Consider the following 25,915-nt stretch of genomic DNA (forward strand, 5'->3'; position numbering starts at 1 on the left):
ACTAAGCATATATATACCTGTGTCTATCCATATATTTCATGCATTAGGAATCTAGCCAAGGTGAGCAAGGGACTATACTGAAGCCAGCAGACACGTACCTGAGATTAAATGAGGCATCATAAGAAAATAATGGCCATCAGTTTTGTTAGAAAGTTTAGCAAGGTTAAATACATTGAAATATTTGAAGCTATCTAAAATACAAATAATTAAAACAGACTTGCTATTTTATTTAATGCTGATGAATACATGCTATTTACCCTATTCTACATGACAGTGTTAAGAAAAATAATTTCTTGGGGGACCTGGATGGTTCCGTTGGTTAAGTGTCTGACTCTTTGTTTCACCTCAGGTCGTGATCTCAGGGTCATGAGATCAAGTTCCACCTTGGGCTCCCTGCTCACAGTGGAGTCTTCCCTTTCTCCCTCTCCCTCTGCTCCTCCCCAGCTCTCATTTGCTCTCTGTCTCTCAAACAAACAAATAAATAAGTAAAATGTTTAAAAAGGGGGGAGTAATTTCTTAATTCAAAAAGCAACTAAACATTTAATAATTTATGGTTTTCTTAACTAAATAAATTTTTTTAAAAACAAAAAAATCAGATTAAGGAAATCAGAGTTGCTTAACCTTAGAAAAGGAGAACAATAATTTCTGATTCTAGCATATGATGTTAAAGGCTTTACTAAAGAAATTATGAGCCAATTATCTCTCCAGACAATTACAGAAATAAAGAAGAAAATACCCAAAAACTTTAGGCTGAAATGAAACATATAAAGTTAAGTAAAATACATATGGCCAAATTATAAAAGTAGTCCAAACTTGTAACTAAAGAGAATATATGTAATCTTTTCTATAGGTCTTTACTTATTCAACAGAATGATAACCACATGACAGAGAAAGACAGATATATTCCTGCCTTGAAGAGTTAGGGATATTGACCAAATCAGCAGCTCTGAAATTTTTTGGTCACAGGTTTCTTACACTTTAACAATCAGTTAAGTTTCCTAAGAGTTTTTGTTTATGTGGGTTATATATATTTATGTTTACATTAAAAATTAAAACAGACATTTAAATACTTATTCATAAAAAAGCCATTATATATTAAATAATCTTGACATATTAAAATAAAAAAAACTATACTTATAAACAAAAATTAAGTGAGAGGAATGGCACTATTTTACACATTTATAAATTTCCTTTCAGGTCTAGCTAACAGAAGACAAATTCTCATAGCATTCTATCTGTTGTGATGTGTCGTTTTGGTTCAAAGAATATGAGGAAAATCTAGCCTCTATATAGTTAGAAAAAGGACCAGTATTCTAAAATACCTTTTCTAAAATTAGTATTCTAAAGTGCCTGAATATTCTTATTTGATACTATACCAAAAATTCAACAAGTGGCCATTTCTTGTGTACTTGCAATGTAAAATCTGAAATCAAACCAATGAACTTTTTTCGTACTATACTCAATGATGGAGATTAACTATAAACAGTAAGTTTAAGTAAAAGAAGTAACTTTTACTGCTTCAACAAGGATATATATATATATATTTTAAGGATTTTATTTATATATTTGACAGAGAGAAATCACAACAGAGGCAGGCAGAGAGAGGAAGGAAAGCAGTCTCTCCGCTAAGCAGAGAGCCTGATGTGGGACTCGATCCCAGGACCCTGAGATCATGACCTGAGCTGAAGGCAGCGGCTTAACCCACTGAGCCACCCAGGTGCCCTCAACAAGGATATTTTTAAGTGAAACTGGCTTTTTTTTTTTTTTAAACTGCAAGTGGCCAGCCGTGATGAATACAATGATTACTACTAAGGTTGGGTACCAGTTTTAATTCATCTACAGGCATCAGCAGTTTTATCTCCCATTTATTTTGCACTTTCTCTGCAAATGTCAACACAGTGAAAAAGGCAAATAATACTTTAGTATTAGTACAAAAATAGATTTGACCTCGTGTAATTCCTAAAAGCATCTCAGGATCTAAGAGTCCTCCGACATACTTTAAGAATCACTGTGTTAGGGGTGCCTGGGTGGCTCAGTGGGTTAAAGCCTCTGCCTTCAGCTCACATCATCATCTCAGGATCCTGGGATTGAGCCCATCAGGCTCTCTGCTCAGTGGGGAGCCTGCTTACTCCCCACCCCCTGACCCTGCGGTCTCTCTGCCTGCCTCTCTGCCTACTTGTGATCTCTGTCAATAAATAAAATCTTTCAAAAAAAAATACTGTATTTTACTTTAGTAACCCTAGCAAGTTTTAATTAATCATATCATAAGACTTGATACTAAATATTATAGTAGTTCAATGTTAGGAAGCTAAAGCAATACAACAGTTCTGTAATCTCACTGATGATACTCAGCCTTAACAAAAAGCTTTAATGGTTTAAGTATTCAATAGTTAATCTATTGAGAACATTACTATGTGTCTAGAATTGTATTTACAATCTTCACAATCGAGTGGAGAACATGAGTTTAACAATAATAAGATGGTTTAAAATCTAAGTTGCAGGAATTTCAGAAAACAACAACAAAAAAAAACTGCAGGTCAGAATAGTTGTAGGTAAATTCATGAAAAGGGCAGAAACCAAGTTAGGATTTAAAGGAGAGGGAATCAGAGAAGAAAGAAGACATTTGAGAATCAAAGAGCAACAGGAATAAAAGCTATCGGGGTGGCATTTCCAAAGGTGGGGAGAGCACAAAGGAAGTCAGTCAACAAGTGTCACTGATAAAAGCTTGTTAAGAAAGTAATGAGAAATTAGGCTGACTGGGTAAAATGAGGGCAAGTTCAAGGGAGCTTTAGAAGTCAAAAAGAGTAATACAGACAAAAGGATACTGTTACAGTTTTGCCATGATAGAAAAAATATTAAAAAGGATATAACTGGGGGCACCTGGGTGGCTCAGTGGGTTAAAGCCTCTACCTTAGGCTCAGGTCATGATCCCAGGGTCCTGGGATTGAGCCCCGCATTGGGTTCTCTGCTCATCAGGGAGCCTGCTTCTCTCTCTCTCTGCCTGCCCCTCTGCCTACTTTTGATCTGTCAAATAAATAAATAAAATCTTTTTTTTTTTTTTTAAGGACATAACTGAGAAAGATTAATCTGGACATGAGATTATGAGAGGAAAAGACTTGGAAAAAGAACATTTAGGAATCAGGTATTTTCCACATTGGGAGGACAGGTTGATAAGGGTGAGCTAAGGCTGGGGCAATGGGAATGGAAAAATGTGAACTCTAGAGATAAAACTTAGTGAACTCTCTATTAGTAGCAGGTTAGGTAAAGAAGAGTAAGTCAAGGATTATCTGAATATATTTAGGGTTACAGAAATGAGAAGCAATAACATTATTTAGTACATACCATATCCTAGGCAGCATGATAGACATACAACACATTAATTAATTGTCCCACAAGCTGTATGTAATAGATATCTATTTTACAGATAAAGGAACTTAAGCCCAGAGTGATGAAATAACTTGCCTTGCCAATAAGTGACTTAGACAGGCCTGACACATAGGTTTATCAGACCAAAGAGATATAAGGCTATCACAGTGATAACAAAACCTAAAGCCTACAGTCATCTGCCTGGGCAATTAGCTTTGTCATTTGTAAGCTGCTAGAGATCTGACAAGTTGCTTAATTTTCTGTGCTTCAGTTTCCTCACCCCTAAAATGCAGATAGCAAACTACCTCACAGAGTTCTAATGAGGATTAAATGAGATAATGCACATAGACACTGTTAATACTGCCTAGAAAACAGTAAACACTCATATAATGTATTATGCCTCAAGTATTGTGCCTCAGCACAATATGTTAGTGTCATTAACACAGGGAAAAACCAAAAATATAAAATTTCAAACAAGATGAATTGGTGGTGGCTTCAAAGTAGATATCTTTAGAGAAATGAAAACAAAAACTAAATGCAAAAAGGAAAGGTTATGGAAATACCCACTAAACCAAGAAATACCGACTTTAGTTTTAAGAGGTTACAGAGATGCCTACTTGATAATGGGTCTGGACGACTTAAACTCACTCAAGGAATTTCTCTCATTCACAAATCCTCATCATAAATATTTCCTTGTGCGACAATTTCATAAAACTTTTATTTACTTTGTATAGGATACTATGTTAGATACTAGACGCACAAAGAAGGTACAATTTTTTTAAAAAAGTAGTAATTTAGGTAGAGAGAAGTTATACAAAATTATAAAGCACAATGATATAGTAGTATATATCAAATAAGTAATACATACAAACAAAAACAGACACAGAAGTTAAAAAAGAAAAGACTGAGGTTCCTTTGGATTGTTATTGGCTAAGGAGACAGATAAATCCTGCTCAGGGCCTTGAAGAAAGGGTAAGACAGATAAAGAGAAAGCTGAGAGGAGTGGGGAGGGGACTCCCGGCAGGGAGAGCAGCACGCACATGGCAAACAGAGCATACATTAACATGTTTCAAGGAAACCAAAAGGAGCAGCTTGATTTGGACAATTTATATTAAAAGAAATACAAAAAAAGGCCAAACTTTATCAAGTTCTAAAGAGCTTTGAATACTGCTTTATCAATTTTATTTCACTATGTAATAAGCAAAGAAGTGGTCGTTTCTCTTTTGGCATCAGATTGTTAGAGCTGCATAATCTACTTCTTAAAACACTAAATCTGTTTTAGAACTACTATCCTCTTCCCTCATTTTATAAGATAGCATATATAAAATTTAATTCTCATGTAATGAGGTAAGAATCTTCATATACAAATCAAAACCACAATGAGATATCACCTCACACCAGTCAGAATGGCTAAAATTAACAAGTCAGGAAATGACAGATGCTGGCGAGGATGCGGAGAAAGGGGAACCCTCCTCCACTGTTGGTGGGAATGCAAGCTGGTGCAATCACTCTGGAAAACAGCATGGAGGTTTCTCAAAATGTTGAAAATAGAACTACCCTATGACCCAGCAATTGCACTACTGGGGATTTACCCTAAAGATACAAACATAGTGATCCGAAGCGGCACGTGTACCCGAATGTTTATAGCAGCAATGTCTACAATAGCCAGACTATGGAAAGAACCTAGATGTCCATCAACAGATGAATGGATAAAGAAGATGTGGTATATATACACAATGGAATACTGTGCAGCCATCAAAAGAAATGAAATCTTGCCATTTGCGACAATGTGGATGGAACTAGAGCGTATCATGCTTAGTGAAATAAGTCAATCGGAGAAAGACAACTATCATATGATCTCCCTGATATGAGGACATGGAGAAGCAACATGGGGGGTTAGGGGGATAGGAGAAGAATAAATGAAACAAGATGGGATTGGGAGGGAGACAAACCATAAATGACTCTTAATCTCACAAAACAAAGTGGGGGTTGCTGGGGGTAGGTGGGATTGGGAGGGGGGAGGGGGCTATGGACATTGGGGAGGGGAGGCGAACCATAAAAGACTATGGACTCTGAAAAACAACCTGAGGGTTTTGAAGGGTCAGGGGTGGGAGGTTGGGGGAACAGGTGGTGGGTAATAGGGAGGGCACGTTTTGCATGGAGCACTGGGTGTTGTGCAAAAACAATGAATACTGTTACGCTGAAAAAAATAAATAAAATGGAAAAAAAAAAAGAATCTTCATATAAGCATGTCTGCCGTCAACTAATGCTTTCTTGTTGGAGAGATTTTAAGTTTCCTCAGTATTTTTGATTTTAAGGAAATGTTTTGCTTTTTGAAGCCTTCAAGTAACTAAAACCCATTAAAAGAAAGGAAATTCAAACTCAATCATGACTAGATAAGGCAAATACATCTGTTTTTTCAAGTTTAACTAGCTAACCAAAACTGAAAATTTTGCTGTTAAGTACCATTCCCTGCAATTTTTGGATAGCTGATAAATACTTTCCTTGAATTCCAATGGTATAAATTAAACACTAAACTATTATCAAGATATCATACTACGAAACATATTGAGGATCAAAATGTATTTACAGCCACAAGAATATGTGATCCAACCTATTAAAACTTTTGGTCTGTTTTAGGCATAATAAAAAATAAAGAAACATACTGAATAATTCACTGGGGCACCTAGGTGGCAAAGCCGGGTAAGCATCTGAGTCTTGGTTTAGGCTCACATTGTGATCTCAGGTTGTGAGACAGAGTCCCATGTGGGTTTGGCAGTAGGCAGAGTCTGCTTGAGTTTCTCTCTGAGCACCCTAACTGCCCGCTACCCCTTGAACTCTCTCTAAAATAAATAAATAAATAAACCTTTTAAAAAAAAAAAGAAAGCTTGATTCATATGCACGTATGTATGTATTTTCCAAAATCAAGGATTTTTTTTCCTTTCACTAATTTATCATTAATTGGTCTACAGTAATACTTACCCTAGTATTCTGTTCATTCCGTGTCTAGCAGCATAGTGTAATGGAGTATTGTGCTGGTAGGGCTCCCCATAAGATGTATTTGGATCAAGGGATTCTTTCAGCTGAGGGTTGTTTTCATAAATTTGGCAGGCCAGGTTTTCATCACCATTGATGAGTGCTTTACGGAATTTGGTGGTTGTATTTCCCATGTTTTCTTTTGTTTTTTTCTGATAGGCTGTGCTACTTTATTCCTTCCCCCTTCAGCCACTTCTTGAATGTTTCTGCAACATGTTTCACATTCTAATGGGAAAAAATAATATCAAATTAGATTGTAAAACATAAGTTACAAAGCAGTATCCTAAATAAACAATAACACAATTAGGAACACTAAAAAAACCTAGGAAGCATATGTAAGGGAGCAAACTATATTTTACCAAATTTACCAAATTTATCTCAAATTTTTAACATTGCCCAAATTAACTTCTTGTTAAACTAACATTTACCCACACAGAAACTGTTCAGGTTTCACAGGTGGCACATTGTACTATGAAACTTATCTACATATATGAGCCCTTCAATTTTCCTTTTCACATTAGCAGGAAATAACTTGACTTAATTTTATGGTTGAATACACTTAAATCTCTGTATAAATTATGTATAAAATAGACTCAGCCAATTTGGGGGCGTGAAAAATGTAGGAAATTTTGCTCACATATGAACTTCAGATAGGTGTTAAGTTAAAAAAAAACAAGCCACAATCCTTGGCTAGTATGCTCAATAATAAAGGCTACTTTCGCTCCATTCCAATAAATGTTTCTGAATCTACTCTTGAACTATGATCGAAATTAGTGATAAAGGAAATAGCATATGTGATGGCAGGTATGAAATAAAAAGACTATTCAAGGAATGGTCAGTACACATGGAGCTCAGGATCTCTAGTTTTGAAATAACAGAAGATAAAACTGAAAATACGTTGGGGCCACTTAGAAACTTATACTTTAATCTGTAAAGAATGGATAATGAAAGGATTTTACGTATGTCAGGGACAGAATAATTTTATGCTTCCGAAAATTAACCATTTGGACAGCATGGAAGACAGACAGGAGGGAGGAAAAGATAGAGGCAGAATACAACAGTCCATCATGATACCTAATTAACTCAGCGCAGGCTGGACATTAAAACATAGCTTATTTAAGAAAACACCTGAAAATAATATATACTTTTTCAACACAAGTTTTATACAGGGTTGTAACAGTTTCAACAGAATACAAATTAACAGGCTGAAAAGCAAATGAGTTCTTTTTTTTTTTTTTAAGATTCCTATAAAACAAAGTTTCTCATCCTTCCTTGGCTGTACACTGATTAACCTGGAGAACTTCAAAGAGTCCCATTAGCCAAGCTACACTCCAGAGTAATTAAATCCGTTTCCAGGGAGTGGCACAAGGGCACTGGTATTTCAGCAACTTGGGTGATTTCAATGTGCACACACCATGGTATAAAACCCTTGTAACTCCCTCCAGGCAAATGGTTCTATCTGAGTATGGAGATAAAGGTGAACAGGCAGGGAAAGACATCTGCTAAACCTATTTTAGAGACAAGTGTTAACTACTGACTTACAAGAGCAGTATTTTCTGGCCCACATCTATACTTAATGAGGTCACCATTTCAGTCTTTTAAGGGCTCTTTGTTACTGACATTTTTACTTTAAATATGCAATACGTACACATAGTGGAATGAGTAAAGAAAGATAAAAGATAACTGGAAGATAATCATAGTTATCATTTTGATAATTAACCCTATTTATAACATATATACATATTTGTTTTATACATCATATATACAGTATAAGTATGTATACATATAAATTGGATCACTAATTTAAAATTTTTTATTTAATTTTTTCAGACGGTTGCTCAATCTTTGAGTACTATTCCTTCATCATTTCATCTAGAATGAGAGAAGAAAATCCTTCCCTCTGACACTTAGACTTATCATAGTATAACAAAGACACTTTGGGGATTTTTCAGGGACACCCTAGATTTTTTTTTTTTTTTTTTTCAAAGGATCTAGGAGTCTCTGTTTATTCTCGGTGAAATAATCTGTGTTCTGTAGAACTGCATTAAGTATTTTAAGGATTTGTTATTCTTTTTTTTTAATATTTTATTTTATTTATTTGTCAGAGAGAAGGAGAGAGAGAGAGAGCACACAGGCAGGCAGAGAGGCAGGCAGAGGTGGAGAGAGAAGCAGGCTCCCTGCCGAGCAAGGAGGTCATGCGGGACTCGATCCCAGGACCCTGGGATCATGACCCGAGCTGAAGGCAGCGGCTTAACCCACTGAGCCACCCAGGTGTCCCAGGATTTGTTATTCTTAATGAGAACTCCATTCAGTTTATTGTATATTTCAATCTATAGATTTCAATATATTCAAATACATCTATATATTTCAATCTATAACCAAATATAAAACATATCATGTAAATTCTAAAGGGTCTTTCCTAAGGATTTGAAAACTTACAGTTGTTTGGTCTTGTGTGTCTTCCCTGTTCGATTGCTGCTCAAATGATAAAACATTTTTGGAGTTTTGGATCAGATTAATAAACAACACATTTTCTTGGATTTGCATTGTACTTTAGCAAATGTGTAAGGAAAGTAAATTCTATCCAAAATGTGAAAAAAGAATTATGGAAGAAATTAATGGTATCTTGGGGTATTTATTTAAAATAACAAGATACTTTAAAAAAATCAATAACACTCTGGGGCGCCTGGGTAGTTCAGTCAGATTAAGTGTCTGCCTTTGGCTCAGGTCATAATCCCAGGACCCTGGGATCAAGTCTGCATTAAGCTCCCTGCTCAGCAGGGAGAGTCTGCTGCTTCTTCTGACTGATAACTTGTGCTCTCTCCCCGTTTGCGCTCTCATACTCTCTCTCTCTCACAAATAAATAAATAAAATCTTTTTTTAAAAATATTTTATTTATTTGACAGAAATCACAACTAGGCAGAGAGGCAGGCAGAGAGGCTCCCCGTGGAGCAGAGAGCCCGATGTGGGGCTCGATCCCAGGACCCCGGGATCATGACCCAAGCCGAAGGCAGAGGCGGTTCCCACTGAGCCACCCAGGCACCCCAATAAATAAAATCTTTTTAAAAATCAATAATACTCTAAATGTGCATTAAACATTACTGTCACTCATGGTGAAAAGCATAATGGCATCTAGAAACCTTTTTGTGGTTCTCAGTTATTTTCAAGTCTGTTTCATTTTTAAAATTTGAGCTTAATAAGCCTGAAAGTCAGCAGGAAATGCATCATTTAAAAGTCACAGCTCCATTCCCTCAGATTATTCTCACAAGTCTTACCTAGAAATTTGCCAGATGTGTCCTTTAACTTTTTCATAGCCACAGTTGGTATAACCTGAAGTGACTGTTCCCTCTTTGTTTGAATCAAACTCTTAAGTACTATTTCCTCAATTTTAAAATAAATCTAAGTATAGAGCTTCATAAGACAGGTGAAGGATTATCAAAGAGGTGAAAATAATTCCTTATTTAGGGCCTTTAAGTTTTACAGGAAAATCTAGGCAAAATTTCATCATCTTCCAGTGGTAAAATACAGCACTCAGTAAGTTATTTAATGAAAAAAGTAAGAAAAATATAGCTTATCAATGGACTCTAGAAAGCTTTCCTTAATTTCTGATTAACTTTTAATTGTGAAGGGCTCTATAATACTTGCTTTGAATCGTTCTCTCAACTTACTTCCCTTCCCACAGGTTAATAATCTGCAACAAAACTTCAAGCGCACCTAAATTAATAAACTACTCCCAGACATCTTTTATAGAACATAAAGTTTTTCAGAAATAACTTGCTCTTAGCTTCTCTGTCTCCACAAAAGTAAATTATTTTTAAAGTCATAATTACGAATTGAAGTTGTTGACTGAAATGAAATAATTGGCTCCCACTCTTCATCTACGTAGAAGAAAACCCATTACACACATTGAACATCTACTTCTAATTCATCCCTCCGCAACTACTGATAAGAATAACAATTGTAAATCTACAACTAAACGTCTCTTTAGAAGAGAAACAAGTAGAAATTCACTCAAACAGTAAGTCCCAAGACCACTCCACTTTAGGTTGAAATCAGAGAGATGTACCTCAAGGAAGAAGATTCCAGAACTCTCTACATCTACAGAAATGTTCTAATTGTTACTGCACTAATACTTAGAGAAGAGGAGAGGATATTTTAAAAACAGACTCTAAGAGAACTTTCAAAGCATAAGGTAAAAAAGAAAAAAGAAATAAGGATAGAAGGAAAAAAGCCAGGAAAAGTCAATATACTACGGCAGACAAAAAACAATGTGGGAAAGTCATATATTAAACTACCAAGTCCGTTCATTCACTAATTCAACAAACATTAATCTGCAATTATTTTCATTTGTCACTACGTATCAGAATCACCTGGAGAGGTGATTTCACCTAAGGACCAAAAGGCCAGAAAGAGAATTTAAAAAACCTCTCAGCTGATTACAACATGCAAGTCAGACTTGAGGACCATGGGTTAGTTTTGAAACTATGCTAAGCCAAAGGTACTGGCAAGCAGTGTGATGGCAAGGAGAAGTGTAGGAGTTGGAAAGACTTGTGCTCAAATTCAAGTAACTTAACTTTTGATATGTTTCCTCATCTGTAAACCAGCAGTATTAATATCTACTTTCTTCAGTCAACAAATACAAAGAACAAACATAAATATCATTGCACCTATGGAATTTATATTCTGGTGGGGGTAAAGAGAAAAGCACTGTAAGGCTTTGATTTTATTCTGTGTGTAACAAGAAGTGATTGATTACAGGTTTGGAGCTACATCTTTCTCAGGATTTAGCAATTTTAGAAAAATGCATTTATAGTTTATCCATGTGATACATGAATCAATTTCATTCATTTTTATTGCTGAGTAGCATTCCACTGCATGGATGTACACTGATTTTTCACATATTAAAGGACATGTTGGTTGTTTCCAGTTTTTGAAAATTGTTAATAAAGCTATCATAACATTCACATACAAGTTTTATGTGAATGTATGCTTTAATTTCTCCTGGGCAAATATCCAAGAATGGAAATACTGGGATATGTGGTAAGTGAGTTGTTTAACTTCATAAGAAACCACGAAACTGTTTTCCAGAGCAGATGTACCAACTCATTCCTATTGGCCATGTTACAGTTGCTCTGTATCTCAGTTAGCATTTGGAATTATCAGTTTTGGGGGAGTTTTTTCCCCCCTTTTGTTCTTTTGGTAGCCATCCTAATGGATGTATTGTGGTATCACATAATGGTTTTAATATCCATTTTCCTAATGATTAACAATATGGATCATGCTTTGATATGCTTATGTGCCATGAGTGTATCTTGATTATATATCTAAAACGTCTGTTTGGATCTTTTGACAATTGTTAAGATGGATTACTATTGAATTTGAGTTCCTTATATATTCTATAAAAAAAGGTCTATGTTAGAAATGTGATTTGAAATATTTCTTCTAGTCTGTAGCTTCTCTTTTCGGTCTCTTAACAGTGTTGTTCACAGGCCAAAAGTCTTAAATTTTGATGAAGTAAAATTTATCATTTTTTTTCCTTTCATGGACTGTGCTTTTGGAGTCATATGTAAAACTCTGCCTAACTCATGTCACAGGGATTTTCTCATATATATTCTCTTGGAAGTTTTTTTAGTTTTAGGTTCCCCATTTAAGTCCATGATCCATTGTGAATTAATTTCTATATAAGGTTGAGGTATGGACTGAGGTTCATTATGTTTTATGGACAGACATCCAATAGTTCCAGTCTCATTTATTAAAAAGAGTGTCCTTTCTCCACTGAATTGCCTTTGTACCTTTACCAAAAACCAACTGAGTAGCAAAGTGAATTCAACAATAGATTAAAAGGATCATATACCACAATCAAATGGGATTTACTCCAGAGATGCAATGGTGGTTCAACATCTGCCGATCAATCAAAGTGATACATCACATAAACAAAATTAAAGATAAAAATCGTATGATCATCCCAATAGATGCAAAAAAAGTATGTGATGAAATTCAACATCTGATCATGACAGAAACTCTAACAAAGTGGGTAGAGAGAGAACATACCTCAACACAAGGCCAATACATGAAATGTCTACAGCTACCATAATATTCAGTAATGAAAAGATGAAAGCTTTCCCTCTAGATTCAGGAAAAGACAAGAATGTACACTCTTGACCACTTTTATTCAACACAATTTTGGAAGCCCTGGCCAAAGCAATTAGGCAAGAAAAAGAAATAAAAGACCCAAATTTTTAAAAAAGGAGTAAAACTGTCACTATATTTGCAGATGATAAGATACTTTATATAGAAAATCCTGAAGACTTTGCCAAAAACTATTCAAATAAATGAATTCAGTAAAACAGCAGGATATAAAATCAATATATAAAAATCTGTTCTCTTTCTATAAACTAATAACGAACTATCAGAAAAAGAAATTAAGAGAACAATTCCATTCACAACTACATCAAAAAGAATAAAATACCTAGGAATAAATTTAACCGAGGAGGTGAAAGATTTATACACTGAAAAATATAAAACACTGATGAAAGAAATTGAAGATGGAAATACATGGAAAGATATTGTATGCTCATGGATCAGAAGAATTAATATTGTTAAAATATCTGTATGACCCAAAGTAATCTACAGATTCAGTACAATCCCTATAAAAATTCCAATGGCATTTTTCACAGAAACAGAAGAATCCTAACCTTTGTATAGAACCACAAAAGACCCAAGATAGCTAAACCATCTTGAGAAAAAAGAACAAAACTGGAGGCATCATACTTCTTGATTTCAAGCTATATTACAAAGCTACATAATCAGAACAGTATGGAATGGGCATTAAAAACAGACACTCAGATCAATGGAACAGAATAGAGAGCCCAGGAAATAAACCCATGCAAATATGGTCAATTAATTTATGACAAAGAACCCAAGAATATATCATCTGGAAAATACAGTCTCTTTAATAAATAGTGTTGGGAACACTGGACAGCCACATGCAAAAGAATAAGACTAGATCACTATACACAAAAAATTAACTGAAAATGGATTATAGACATGAATGTAAAACCTGAAAACCACAAAACTCCTAGAAGAAAACAGGTGGCAACTCCTTGACATCACTTTCAACAATGATTTTTTTGGCAAAGACACCAAAAGCAATAATAAACAAGAGGCATTAATATCAAACTTAACAGCTTCTACACAGCAAAGGAAACCATCAACAACATGAAAAGGCAATCTACATAATGGAAGAAAATATTTGCAAATCATTCACCTGATAAGGGGTTAATATACAAAATATATAAAGAATTCAGTCAACTCAATAACAAAAAAAAAATCCAATCAAAAGATGGACAGAGAATCTGGGTAGACATTTTTCCAAAGACATTCAGATATAAGGCCAACAGGTGCATTGAAAAGATGGTCACCATCACTAATCATCAGGGAAATGCAAATAAAAGCCATAAAGAGACATCACCTCATATCTGTTAAAATGGCTATTATGAAAAAGAGAAGAATAAGTGTTGGTGAGGATGTGAAGAAAAGGGAGCCCCTGTACACTACTGGTGGGAATGTATATTGATGTAGTCACTAGAGAAATCACTATGGTGGCTCCTCCAAAAATTAAAAATAGAACTACCATATGATCCAGCAATTCTAGGTGTTTACCCAAAAGAAAACAAAATCACTAACTTGAAAACATACATGCACCCCCATACAGCACTATTTACAATAACCAAATATGGATACAATCTAAGTGTCCATCAATGGATGAATACATAAAGAAAATGTGTATCTATCTATGTATCTATAATAGAATATTATTCAGCCATATAAAAAATGAAATCTTGGGGCACCTGGGTCGTTCAGGGGGTTAAAGCCTCTGTCTTCGGCTCAGTTATGACCCCAGGGTCCTGGGACTGAGCCCTGCATGGGGCTCTCTGCTCAGCAGGGATCCTGCTTCCCCCACCTCTCTTCTGCCCGCCTCTCTACCTACTTGTGATCTCTGTCAAATAAATAAATGAAATCTTTAAAGAAATCTTGCCATTGGTGACAAATGGTTGGAACTTAAGGACATTATGCTCAGTTGAACAAGTCAGACAAAGAAAGATACTGTATAATCTCACTTATATGTGAAATCTTCAAAATCAACCAACCAAATAAAAACCACTAAGCTCCTAGATATAGATAACAGACTGGTGAAACTAATACTGTATATCAACAATACCTCAATTAAAAAAAAAAAACAGTTGACTATATTTGTGTGCATCCAATTCTGGACTTTATTCTATTTCATTTTTCTGTGTGTCTATTCTTTTTTTTTTTAAAGATTTTATTTATTTATCTGACAGAGATCACAAGTAGGCTGAGAGGCAGGCAGAAGAGAGGTGGGGGAAGCAGGCTCCCTGCTGAGCAGAGTGCCCATGCAGGACTCAATCCCAGGACGCTGGGATCATGACCTGAGCCGAAGGCAGAAGCCTAACCCACTGAGCCACCCAGATGCCCCTCGGTGTATCTATTCTTTTAGCAATACCGTATTATCTTGATTACTGGAAGAACTGACATCTTTAACAATACTGAGTGTTCCAATCCATGCACATGGTATTTCTGTCAATTTACTTATGTCTACTTTGACTGATTTTTTTAGTCAGTGTTCTGTATGTTGGTTGCATCATACAAATGGCACACATATTTTGTTAGATACCTGAGTATTTACTTTTGAGGGGTGCTATTATTATAAATAGTTCTATACAAAATTTTAAGTTCCTACTGTTCATTTCTAGTATATAGAAATATAAATGAATTCATATATTAGACCATGTAAACTATGAATTTGCTAAATTCACTTATTCTAGAAGTTTTTTTGGTAGATATTCTGGGATTGTCTAAAGTAGGCCCAAGTCTTCTATGAATAGAGGCAGTTGTCTTTCTTTTTTTTTTTTTTTTAATATTTTATTTATTTATTTGACAGACAGAGATCACAAGTAGGCAGAGAGGCAGGCAGAGAGAGAGAGGGAGAAGCAGGCTCCCTGCTGAGCAGAGAGCACGATGCAGGGCTCGATTCCAGGACCCTGAGATTATGACCTGAGCCGAAGGCAGAGGCTTTAACCCACTGAGCCACCCAGGCGCCCCGAGACAGTTTTATTTCTTCCTTTAACATATACATGCCCCGGGGCGCCTGGGTGGCTCAGTGAATTAAGCCGCTGCCTTCGGCTCAGGTCATGATCTCAGGGTCCTGGGATCGAGCCCCGCATCGGGCTCTCTGCTCAGCGGGGAGCCTGCTTCCTCCTCTCTCTCTGCCTGCTGCTCTGCCTACTTGTGATCTCTCTCTGTCAAATAAATAAATAAAATCTTTAAAAAAAAAAAACACATACATGCCTTTTCTTTTTCTTGCTCTATTATACTGGGTAGACTGATTTTTTAGTTAGTGAAAGTTTAAGGAAAAATAGGACTATTTGTATACAGTCTATAAATATCTCAGGGGAGATACTGAATAATCACAAAGTGAAAAGTGGCAACTTTACAATGAAGAAACATGGGGAATACCACTTTCACCAAGTGATTAAGATTAACACCACCAGTAACATATTGACATCATTTTCCCTAATTTAGCACACTAAAAAAAAGCACTTTACTTCTGTAGTAGTCTTATGAAAAGACACATAACACCCACCTAACTATGTGAAAGTACCAGATAAACTCAAATTGAACGACATTCTACAAAAAACTAGCCAGTACTCTTCAAAAAAGTGTCAAGGCCATGAAAGACAAGAAGGGACTGTACAACTGTTCACAGATTAGGGGAGACTAAGGAAATGTGAGAACTAAATGCCACATGGGATCTGAGATTGAATTTTAGAACAGAAAACAAAGTCATAAACAGAAAACTGGTGAAAACCAAATAAAGTATATAGTTTAACTAATATCATACCAATGTTAATCTCTTAATTTTGATAACTGCAGCACGGGGTAGGCTAGATGTTTACGTTAGGGCAAGCTGGGTAAAGGGTAGGCAGGAATTCTAGGTCCTACTTTTTTTTTTTTTAAAGATTTATTTATCTGAGAGGACAGAGCAAGCAGAGGAAGAGGGAAACAAGCAGATTCCCTGCTGAGTGGGGAGCTCAGTGCTGAGCTGGATCCCAGGACCCTGAGATCATGACCTGAGCTAAAATCTAGAGTTGAACACTTAACCTACTGAGCCACCCAGGCACCACTCTCTGTCTTATTTTTGCAACTTTTCTGTAAGTCTATAACTACTTCAAAATAAAAAGGTGAAAAAAAAATTCTAGCTTCTGGGTTTAGAATAGACCTTAGGAAGGCACAGACAAAAATAAGGAGAATGACCTATAGGGAGGATACTAGGGTAACCCAGTTAACAAATTATAGTTTCAGAATGCCTGGGTGGCTCAGCTGGTTAAGTGTCTGCCTTCAGCTCAGGCCGTGATCCAAGGGTCCTGGGATAGAGCCCCACATCAGGGTCCTTGCTCAGTGGGGAGCCTGTATCTCCCTCTGCTTGCTGCCCCCCACCCCCCGCTGTGTTCTCTCACACTGACAAATAAATAAATAAAATCTTTAAAAAAAAATCACGGTTTCGTAGACCGGGATGGTACAAATTGACATGATAAAAAGTATTTGTATTATAGATCTATTTTGAATAGTATTTCCTGAAAGCCTTAGAGTGTAGAAACAGAGCAGTCTTGGATATTAATTATCCAACAGAATAAAATAACAGAAGTAATAAAATAGGAACAACGTCTTAAACTCCCAAATCCTTGAAGAACCATTCCTCACTAGAAAATGAGTAGGAAGGACACTTCTAAGAAAAATGAATGCTACTTACTACTAATTTTGGCACAAAGCTTCTAACCCCTATCTGTTCTCTTAACCTAGAGTATTTAGCTATGCCATGTGTAAATCACAAGGTCCACCGGCCCCCTCTGACCTAGATTTCTCTGATGGTGATAAGAGATAGAGAAAGAGGGGGGAAAAGGTTAAGACTAGCTATCTGAATTCATTACATTCCTGCCACTTTGTACCAAAATGTACAAACTCTGTATCCCTAAAAATTCCATGATGTTAACATTTCTTTTAGAGAGGAATAAGGAAAAAGGCATGTCTCTTCTAGAGCCCAAGGTGTAGAGTTAGCTTCAGTGAGTTAGGTTTAGGATGTGAACATGGAAGTATGCAGGTGAAGGAGTAGTGGTAGTCTTTTGGATTAACCTTCTGTAAAATCTTTAGGGGCTTCCTACAAATGACAGATTATAGTTAAATTCTTAGGAAATGCATACGCAAGGCTGTACCATAAGAGTGTTCTTAAAAACAATGAGTTGGGGATTTGCATAAGGAAATAATTTGAGGTAAAGCTGAATAGGTAGGTAGAATGGGACCCTTAGATTCCTGCCCTAAGTTTGGCTTGAGCTTTCAACTTAATCTCAGATCATCACAGTTCTTAATGATATTTCCCACTTCCAAAATTATAGGATTATTATATGGTATTAATATGATAGTTATTTTGACTTTAAACTTGGCCAGTGTAATTTGGTCTTATATATAGATCCTGTTTGCTCTGACAGACTGATTAAATAAAATGAGGTGTAGTGAGTTGAAGGAGCTTCTAAGCTAGAAAGACCTAGAATCTTGGCAAGTCCGTTAATGACAACATCCATTTTCTTGACAAGAAAATAATACTCATTTCTGAAGGCCACTGTAAAGATTAAACATAATAATGTATATAAAGTTCTATGACTCATAAGAAATAAAGATACAACATATCCTCTATTCCACTAAAGACTATAAAGTACACCCATACAAGAAATAACTTATATTTCTCTATATGAAGAATGTCTGTAGTATTGAATTTTTACTAATTAAACTCATAAGATCAGAGAGACAGAAAGGACTACATTTAAATTCTATCAGCGTATACTCCCAAGATTTAACATAAAATCTTTAATGCCTTGTAAGTAAATGCCTTTCAAATTAGATACCTAAAAAGCCTATCCTGAAATTGATCATAAGATGATCACTGATCCTGCATGAAATGTATTTGGTACTCTTTCATGCTTCATATGGATGTCAGAATATTATAGGCATTTAATGAGATACAGATTGTCCCAAAAGATAATGCCAAGAAAACATCACTCATTAAAAATTAACATGACTTAATGTTCACCTTTTATTCTTTTAAGAACTGGGATGGCAAAGATTAGAGAACTGACATTTCTAAAAATCCATGTAGATTTCAGCAACTAGCAACAGTAACAATAGAAAGTATCATAGTAAAATGAAACTGGCATAGAGTCTTAGGAAAAATGACTTGAGATAAAAAGGCTGAATCTGGGTTTTGGGGGGGTAGTGGAGGAGGTGAGCCTGGTGGTGGGTATTGTGGAGGGCACATATTGTATGGAGCACTGGGTGTGGTACACAATGAATTTTGGGACACTGAAAAAAAAATTAAATAAAATTATTTTTTTAAAAAGGCTGAATCTGATTGACCAAATGACAATAAAGGCCTTAAGAAATATGATGTTAAGCTACTGAGAATCTACTGGGGAATCTTACATCCTCCTGTAAGGTTACTACTCACTGTAGCAGCTGGTCTCTATGCGCCCTTGACCCCTCAACAAAATTCCCTTTATCTTAATTCTATTACTGTAACAGATTTTAAAAATGTAAGCTAGGGGCGCCTGGGTAGCTCAGTGGGTTGTGCCTGACTTTGGATCAGGTCATGATCTCAGGGTCCTGGATCAAGCCATGTCAGGTTCCTTGACAAGAGGGAAATCTGCTTCTCCTTTTGCCTCTTTCCTCTACTCATGCTCTCTTGGTCTCTCTCTCAAATAGATAAATAAAATCTTTTTTTTTTAAATGTAAGCCATATTACTTTATTATAAACAAAAAACTTTTTGAGTCCAATCATTAATTAATACAACTAAAGGTATAGTTTAAATGTCATAAATATACTATTGAAATGTTAACTTTTATTCACCAAAAATAAAACAAAGAAGAAGAAAAGCAATTTAGGGGGTGCCTGGGTGGTTCAGTTGGTTAAGTATCCATCTCTTGATCTTAGCTCAGGCCTTGATCTTGGGGTTGTGAGTTTAAGCTCTGTGTTGGGCTCCACAATGGGTGTGCAGCCTACTTAAAAAGAAAGAATAAAAGGAAAGAAAGAAGAGAGAAAGAAAGAAAAGCAATTTAGGCTTGCTATCATAAGAAAACTGAAATGATTTACAAGTACTGATTTTTTTATTAACATATAATGTATTATTTGTTACAAGTATTGATTCTGTATAGATCATAGGTATAGAAAGGAGAGCCAACAGTTTGTCTGTCTTCCTCATTAGATTATGGGGAATCTATTTTATTGTTCTTGTCTAAGTCTAATGCTTCAGTAAAATTGAAATTTATATTACTGAACACACACACTCAGTTTAGAGTATCTCTAAGCAATGCATAGGGTGGTGCAGGTGCCAGCAAACGTTTCCTTTTTCAATTTCTTAATTTTTTATTTTGAGGTAATTGTAGATTCACATGCAGTAGTAAGTACTTTTAAAAGACACTCAGCACAGTACTTGGCACACAGAAACCTACCCAAGAAGTGTTAGCTATTAGATAATTAGAAAAATTAAGAAGGCATTCATGAATGCACCTTTGAAGAAGAGCTTCTCTACAGAATGCTTAAGGTATACACACATAATACTTTAAATAATCTTTCAATGACCCCAGCAATGAGAGAAGCAAATGAAGGGAGGATGAACCAGGGTGAGACCAATTCTAGCCTTGCTATTTTTTTTTTTTTAAAGAATTTATTTATTTATTTGACAGAGAGAGACACAGTGAATGGGGGAACACAAACAGGGGCAGTGGGAGAGGAAGAAGCAGGCTTCCCACTGAGCAGGGAGCCCAATGTGGGACTTGATCCCAGTACTCTGGGATCATGACCTGAGCCGAAGGCAGATGCTTAACTGACTGAGCCACCCAGGTGCCCCTCTGGCCTTGCTATCACTTGCTGTGTGGTCTTGGCTATCAGTCAGTCTCATTTTCTCACTGGCCAAATGGACCTTAGGGCTCTGTGTATTCTGGTCTCAGCTGTCCCCTCTCTTCCCTTACCTCCTGCTTCTTTTCCCCTTAGGGTGTTGCTCTAGACATACATTGTCTGCCTTCCAGTTTTTTTTTTTACAATCATACTCTGGCCTTGGGGCCTTTACACTTGTTCTTCTCTCAGATGGAGAGAAAGACTCAAAGAGCCCTTCCCTGGCCACTTTTTAATACTTTATCTCTGCTTATCTTTTTTTCATAAAACATATGTAATGATATAATAACTAATGATTTACTCATTTTCTCTCTCCTCCAAAATAAGTTCCACGAAGACAGTCTTTGTTTGCTTCACTATCATATCCAGCCCCAAGAGTAGTATCAGGCATTTGTTGAATGGATAATGGAGTATATGTATGTAGGGTTCCTAAGCTCCCTTTTCAATTCTGGTATGCTATGATTAACTTATGGGCTTGTAGAACTGGTGAACATCTCAGAAACTCACGTCTGAACCTGAGGTCTAAATGGTTCTTTGGCCTCCGTTTTTTGTTTGTTTGTTTGTTTGTTTTTTAAGTAATCTCTGTGCCCAGCGTGGGGCTCGGGCTCATGACCTATAGATCAAGAGTCCTATGCTCTGCTGACTAAGCCAGCCAGGTGTCCCTTTTGGCTCCAATTTTTGACAAATGCCTTGCCTTAATGGATCTTTAAAAATCATCTCCAAATGTAACACACACATCCTAACACACAGCTGCAACGCCCACAAATAGATATCACTTAATTCAAGAATCACTGTATGCTATGTGTAAAACACAATATATACACAGTATTTCCTTCGCCTGGAATTTTAGTCCTTATACAGTTTAATCCCAACTGACATTGGTAACTTCAACTCTAACCATACTCCTTTCCAAAAAATCCTCTACTCTGGCTATAGTAGACTGTTTATCCACCTCTGAGACACACAGGTAAGCTTCTGTGCCTCTGCCCTCACTGGTCTGTTTGCCTGGAAGGCAGAGATTCCCCCTCATACCTGCGAAACACCTCATCTTTCACAGTTGTCAAATACCTCATCTTTGAGGTCCCACTCAAATATCAGCTTCTGGGGAACCTTCCTTGATCTCTCGGGGAGTAACTGTCCACTCCATATGCTTACATCATAGTGATCATCATCATTGGAGTGTACTTACTTTACCTGTCTGTCCTCTTTAATCACTTATCAGGAGGGCTTCACAGGCCTCGACCATATGTTTGCCTTCTCCTTATCGCTAAGGACCTATTCCTGTGCCCAGCACAAATATTTATCAAACTGGATGTTAAAATGGCAGCACAACTCAGAACGCTTTCTAAGCTTAGCTGGCAGACTTCATCAGGTAGTTCCTCCTTCCTACTGTTCAAAAGTTGGTTTCCTTAATATTTCTACTCACAGCAAACTACTTCTGTAAAGGGCCAGACAGGAGATATTTGAAGCTTTGTGAATCATATGATCTCTGTTGCAACTGGTCAACTCGCTGTTGGAGCTTGAAAGACATAGGGAATATGTCACAGAATGGATACAGTTTAGTTCCAATAAAACTTCATTTATAAAAATAGGCAAGGAGGTTTGGCCTATGAGTTGCAGTCTGTCAATGCCTGATTTGATGGAAGGAGTACAGCACAGTAAAACAATCTGGGTTGGAATCCTATGTTTAACAATTTCCTAGTTATAGCACAAATCCCTTAACTTCTCTGTACCTTAACTTCCTCATCTACAAAATAGGCATAAGATCACCTACCTTGCAGGATTGTCGTGATTATCTAGTATGCAATATAATGCCTGTCACAGGTAGGTACTCAACAAAAATTTTTTAAAGGTGTATTTTAGAAAGAGAGGAGGGGGAGATGGAAGGAAAATCTCAAGTACACTCCCTGCTGAGTGCAGAGCCCAACTTGGGGCTCAAGCCCACGGTACTCAATAAATTTTATCTCCCTTCCTCTATTAGGATCTGTAAGCCATTGATAAAGATTCAGTTGTTGCCTTTAAAGAACTCAATTCTCATTCTTTTTAACAGTGAAATCTTAAGAAAAATGTCGCCAACTCTATGTTCTATATCAGGAATAATCTATAACTGGTAGTCTAGACTTTATCATTTATTAGGTGTCTAACTGTTGGCAAGTTTTAAAATGATGTTTTTTCAACTATCTTCTGAATAAAGGTTAATTCCATTTTCATTATATATGAATACAATATAGATAGATAGACAGACAGACAGATAGATATATTGGTCAGGGCCAATTATTAATAAAGGTCTTGCCTATATAACTGCACTTACAAATACTAAATGAAAGGGATACAGAGTTGAGTACAAAGCCAGGAAACAGAATTTCACTGGAAGTTACTACAAACATGCATACACACATATATACCCTATCCTTGGCAAGAAGCAAGAGGTCTTAGTCTTAAAATGTAGCTAAAAATGAAGTCTAGTTTAAAAGCTTTGGGTTTAGTCTGCCTAACTGCATATTAAGTCAAAGTCAAATGTGGTTTTATCCTTGGTGGCTTCCTAGAAGTTCATGAATACCTCCAGTTTACAGGAAAACTTATGAGTATTATACAGCAGTACTATGAAAATGATCTGAGCTGAGAAAAATCTTTTAACAAAGAAAGCAACTTCTCAGTAGTCAGCATTCCTGAATTAAAAATTCACTTTGGTGTTACTATAGTATCTTAATATGGCAGCATTCAAACTAGAATGGCTACACAAACACAAAATCATTATCATGATAGTACTAAAAAACTTTATGTGGCAATTTGGCTGCCCGAGGTTTCTCAACATGGTTTCCGTCCATATAGCTTTCAGTGCAGAAAAGGATGCTGCCTTCAGAAAAGTCAGAAATGAACGTCACTGCCAAGGGCACCACCTGACTGCCTCTCTTTGCCAAACTAGCAAATGAACACTGAAAATAGCATAAGGTCCATAAGTAGAAAATTGTCCAAACTTGGGATATAACTACTCTATAAAGCATTACTCTTACTTTTCTATTTCCTATTAAAACATAATTAACTGTAATGATTACAGAACTCAGAATTCTCCACACAAGTAAATTTTTCAGGTAGCTGAAATTTTTCTTAGTCAATATTCAGCTTTCGTATACTTGACTTTCCAACTACTTAAAATGTTCATGTTATATTCTAACTTCCCCTTCACAACTACTTTTCATACTTTGAGTTCAGAATTTCATATAGTGCTGAAAAATTAACATTTCAGTCTCTAATGCTACAGTGCTGTCAGCAAATAGCTTAACTTCAGTAACTCTGGCATCTCTGATTATTCAGCAGTATGAGAGATGAAAGTTGCCTTAGAAATATGAAAATGATAGACCCATCCCCATGAAAGTTGGCTCACTGATCCTCTGGTGCTTTTGGCTATATTGGCTAAAAAGAGTGGGGGTCAGGAGTGGGCATGGAAAGGGAGGAAGAAGAATACCTTTTTAAAAAATTTTAAAAATGTAACTGAGGTATAATTGACACACAATATTATTTTAATTTCAGGTATATGACAATCACATGACAGTGATTTCACAATTCTATACATTAAGCTTGTATTCCCTATGCTGTGCTTTTCATTGCTATGACATACTTATTTTATAACTAGAAGTTTGTACCTCTTAATACTCCACTTTTAATACTCTGCCTATCCTTTCCACCCCCTCCCCTCTGGCAACTACCACTTTATTCTCTTGTATTTAAGATCCATTTCTGTTTTTTCTTTCTTAGATTCCACGTTATAAGGGAAATCATAAGGTATTTGTCTTTCACTTCACATAATATCCTCTAGGTCCATCCATGTTGCTGCAAATGGCAAGATTTCATCCTTTTTTATGGCTAAGTAATATTTGTGTGTCTGTGTGTGTGAAAGAGAGAGAGAGGGAGGGAGAGGGTGAAAGAGAGATTATATCCTCTTTATCCATTTGTCTACAACAGACACTTAACTTGTTTCCATGTCTACTGCCTATTGTAAATAATGCTGCAATAAGTACAGGGGTGCTTATATCTTTTTGAATTAGTCTTTTTCATTTCTTTGGGTAAATACCCAGTAGTGGAATTACTGGATCATATAGTACCTCTATTTTTAATTTTTTGAGGAACCTCCAAACTGTTTTACACAGTGGTTGCATTAATTTACATTTCTACCAGTGTACGAGGGTTCCTTTTCATCCACATCTTTGACAACACTTGCTATTTCTTTCTTTCTTTCTTTCTTTCTTTTTTTTTAAGATATCTCTTTTGTTCTTTCCTGCAGGCTGGAGGATAAAGGGCCCAAAAATATTCCAAAAGGTCAGCTTTGGATAGCCTAAAAATTTGTAGCACTGTTGTCCACAAATGAGAGAAAAAAAGGTCATATCAGCCCCCAGGACTGGAGCAAAGCTTTAGATAAACCTAGAGTGGGAAAATGGGGTTGACGGAGGGGGCGGCCTTCCAAGAGTTTCTTTAACCTACTGCTGCTGCAGCAACCATATCCTCTGGCATTCCTGGATATAGCCCTAACCCAACACAAACACACACACACAACACACACACACACATACACACACACACAGACTCCTGTAATGGTAACTATGTAAATGCTAAATTTACTTCTAGAGAAAAGGTAAATTTTTATAAAATACCTCTGTATTTTGTGGGTATTATATCTGGATGTATGATAACACTGAGGTATATGTTATGTGCTTCTAATTTCACATATGTTAAAGAGATCATCCCAATTGGGAAAAGCTGCAAAGAAAAAATGGTAATAGAACAAAATTTCCTTGCTTTTTTGCTGCTGCTTAGCAGATCAAATTTAAACTCTTTGAATATTAGGAACAGACTAAATCTACATAACTAATGATTTTGCCTACTGGAAGCTCTGCAGAAAAGAAGACAACATAAAAGGAGAAGAAATCTCTAGATGTAGGTACAATTTCAGAGTTCTAAAAAGTAGTTTTTACTTGTTAATGAGCGCTTATGAAATGAAATTTCTGATCCTTAGATCCTTAGAGGCTGATCATTTTTCAGACTGATGTACCTATTTTTGAGTGGGTCAATTTGGACTCTAAGATTGATAAGATAAAAAGGCTAAGAAGAAAGCTCTGCTTGTTACTTGGATTTGGAGCCTAGCTATTGGGCCTTGTAGAGTTCTTTCCTTTGGAGAAGACTAGCTACTAGCTTTTTCTGGAATTCTGAATTCACAGGCCCTAACTGCCTGAGCCTGACCTTAGTAAAACCTTCAGCTGTCTGATATCGGTTGTTTTAGCTTCAGCACAAGCTGCACCAAACTATAGCAAGCAGAGGCTCAATGAACAGAACTCAAACTCTGGGAGTGCTGCAGATTTAGGACAACCCTCTGTGGGATCCTAAACTATGAAAATATCAATGGATGCGAGCTCGATTGTCTGGGTCACATCCACATGCCCACAATAAGCGTCTTATTCTCTGATGGGACCATCTAAAATTAGGCTACTAATCGGC

At 36.3% G+C, this 25,915-nt stretch overlaps 1 protein-coding gene across 3 annotated transcripts in view; it reads right to left on the minus strand.

Annotated features, from left to right (window-relative positions):
• The window catches only part of ANKIB1 (ankyrin repeat and IBR domain containing 1), a 154,175-nt gene that overhangs the window by 90,593 nt on the left and 37,667 nt on the right, over positions 1–25,915 (minus strand). For all 3 annotated transcript variants that reach the window (XM_046021413.1, XM_046021411.1, XM_046021412.1), the window contains one exon: positions 6,349–6,627. In XM_046021413.1, the coding sequence (XP_045877369.1) occupies positions 6,349–6,536 (188 nt within the window). In that variant the 5' untranslated portion in view covers positions 6,537–6,627. The remainder of the gene's footprint in view (positions 1–6,348; positions 6,628–25,915) is intronic.

Source organism: Meles meles, chromosome 10 (assembly GCF_922984935.1).
Source record: "Meles meles chromosome 10, mMelMel3.1 paternal haplotype, whole genome shotgun sequence".
In the NCBI taxonomy this organism is placed as follows: Eukaryota; Metazoa; Chordata; class Mammalia; order Carnivora; family Mustelidae; genus Meles; species Meles meles.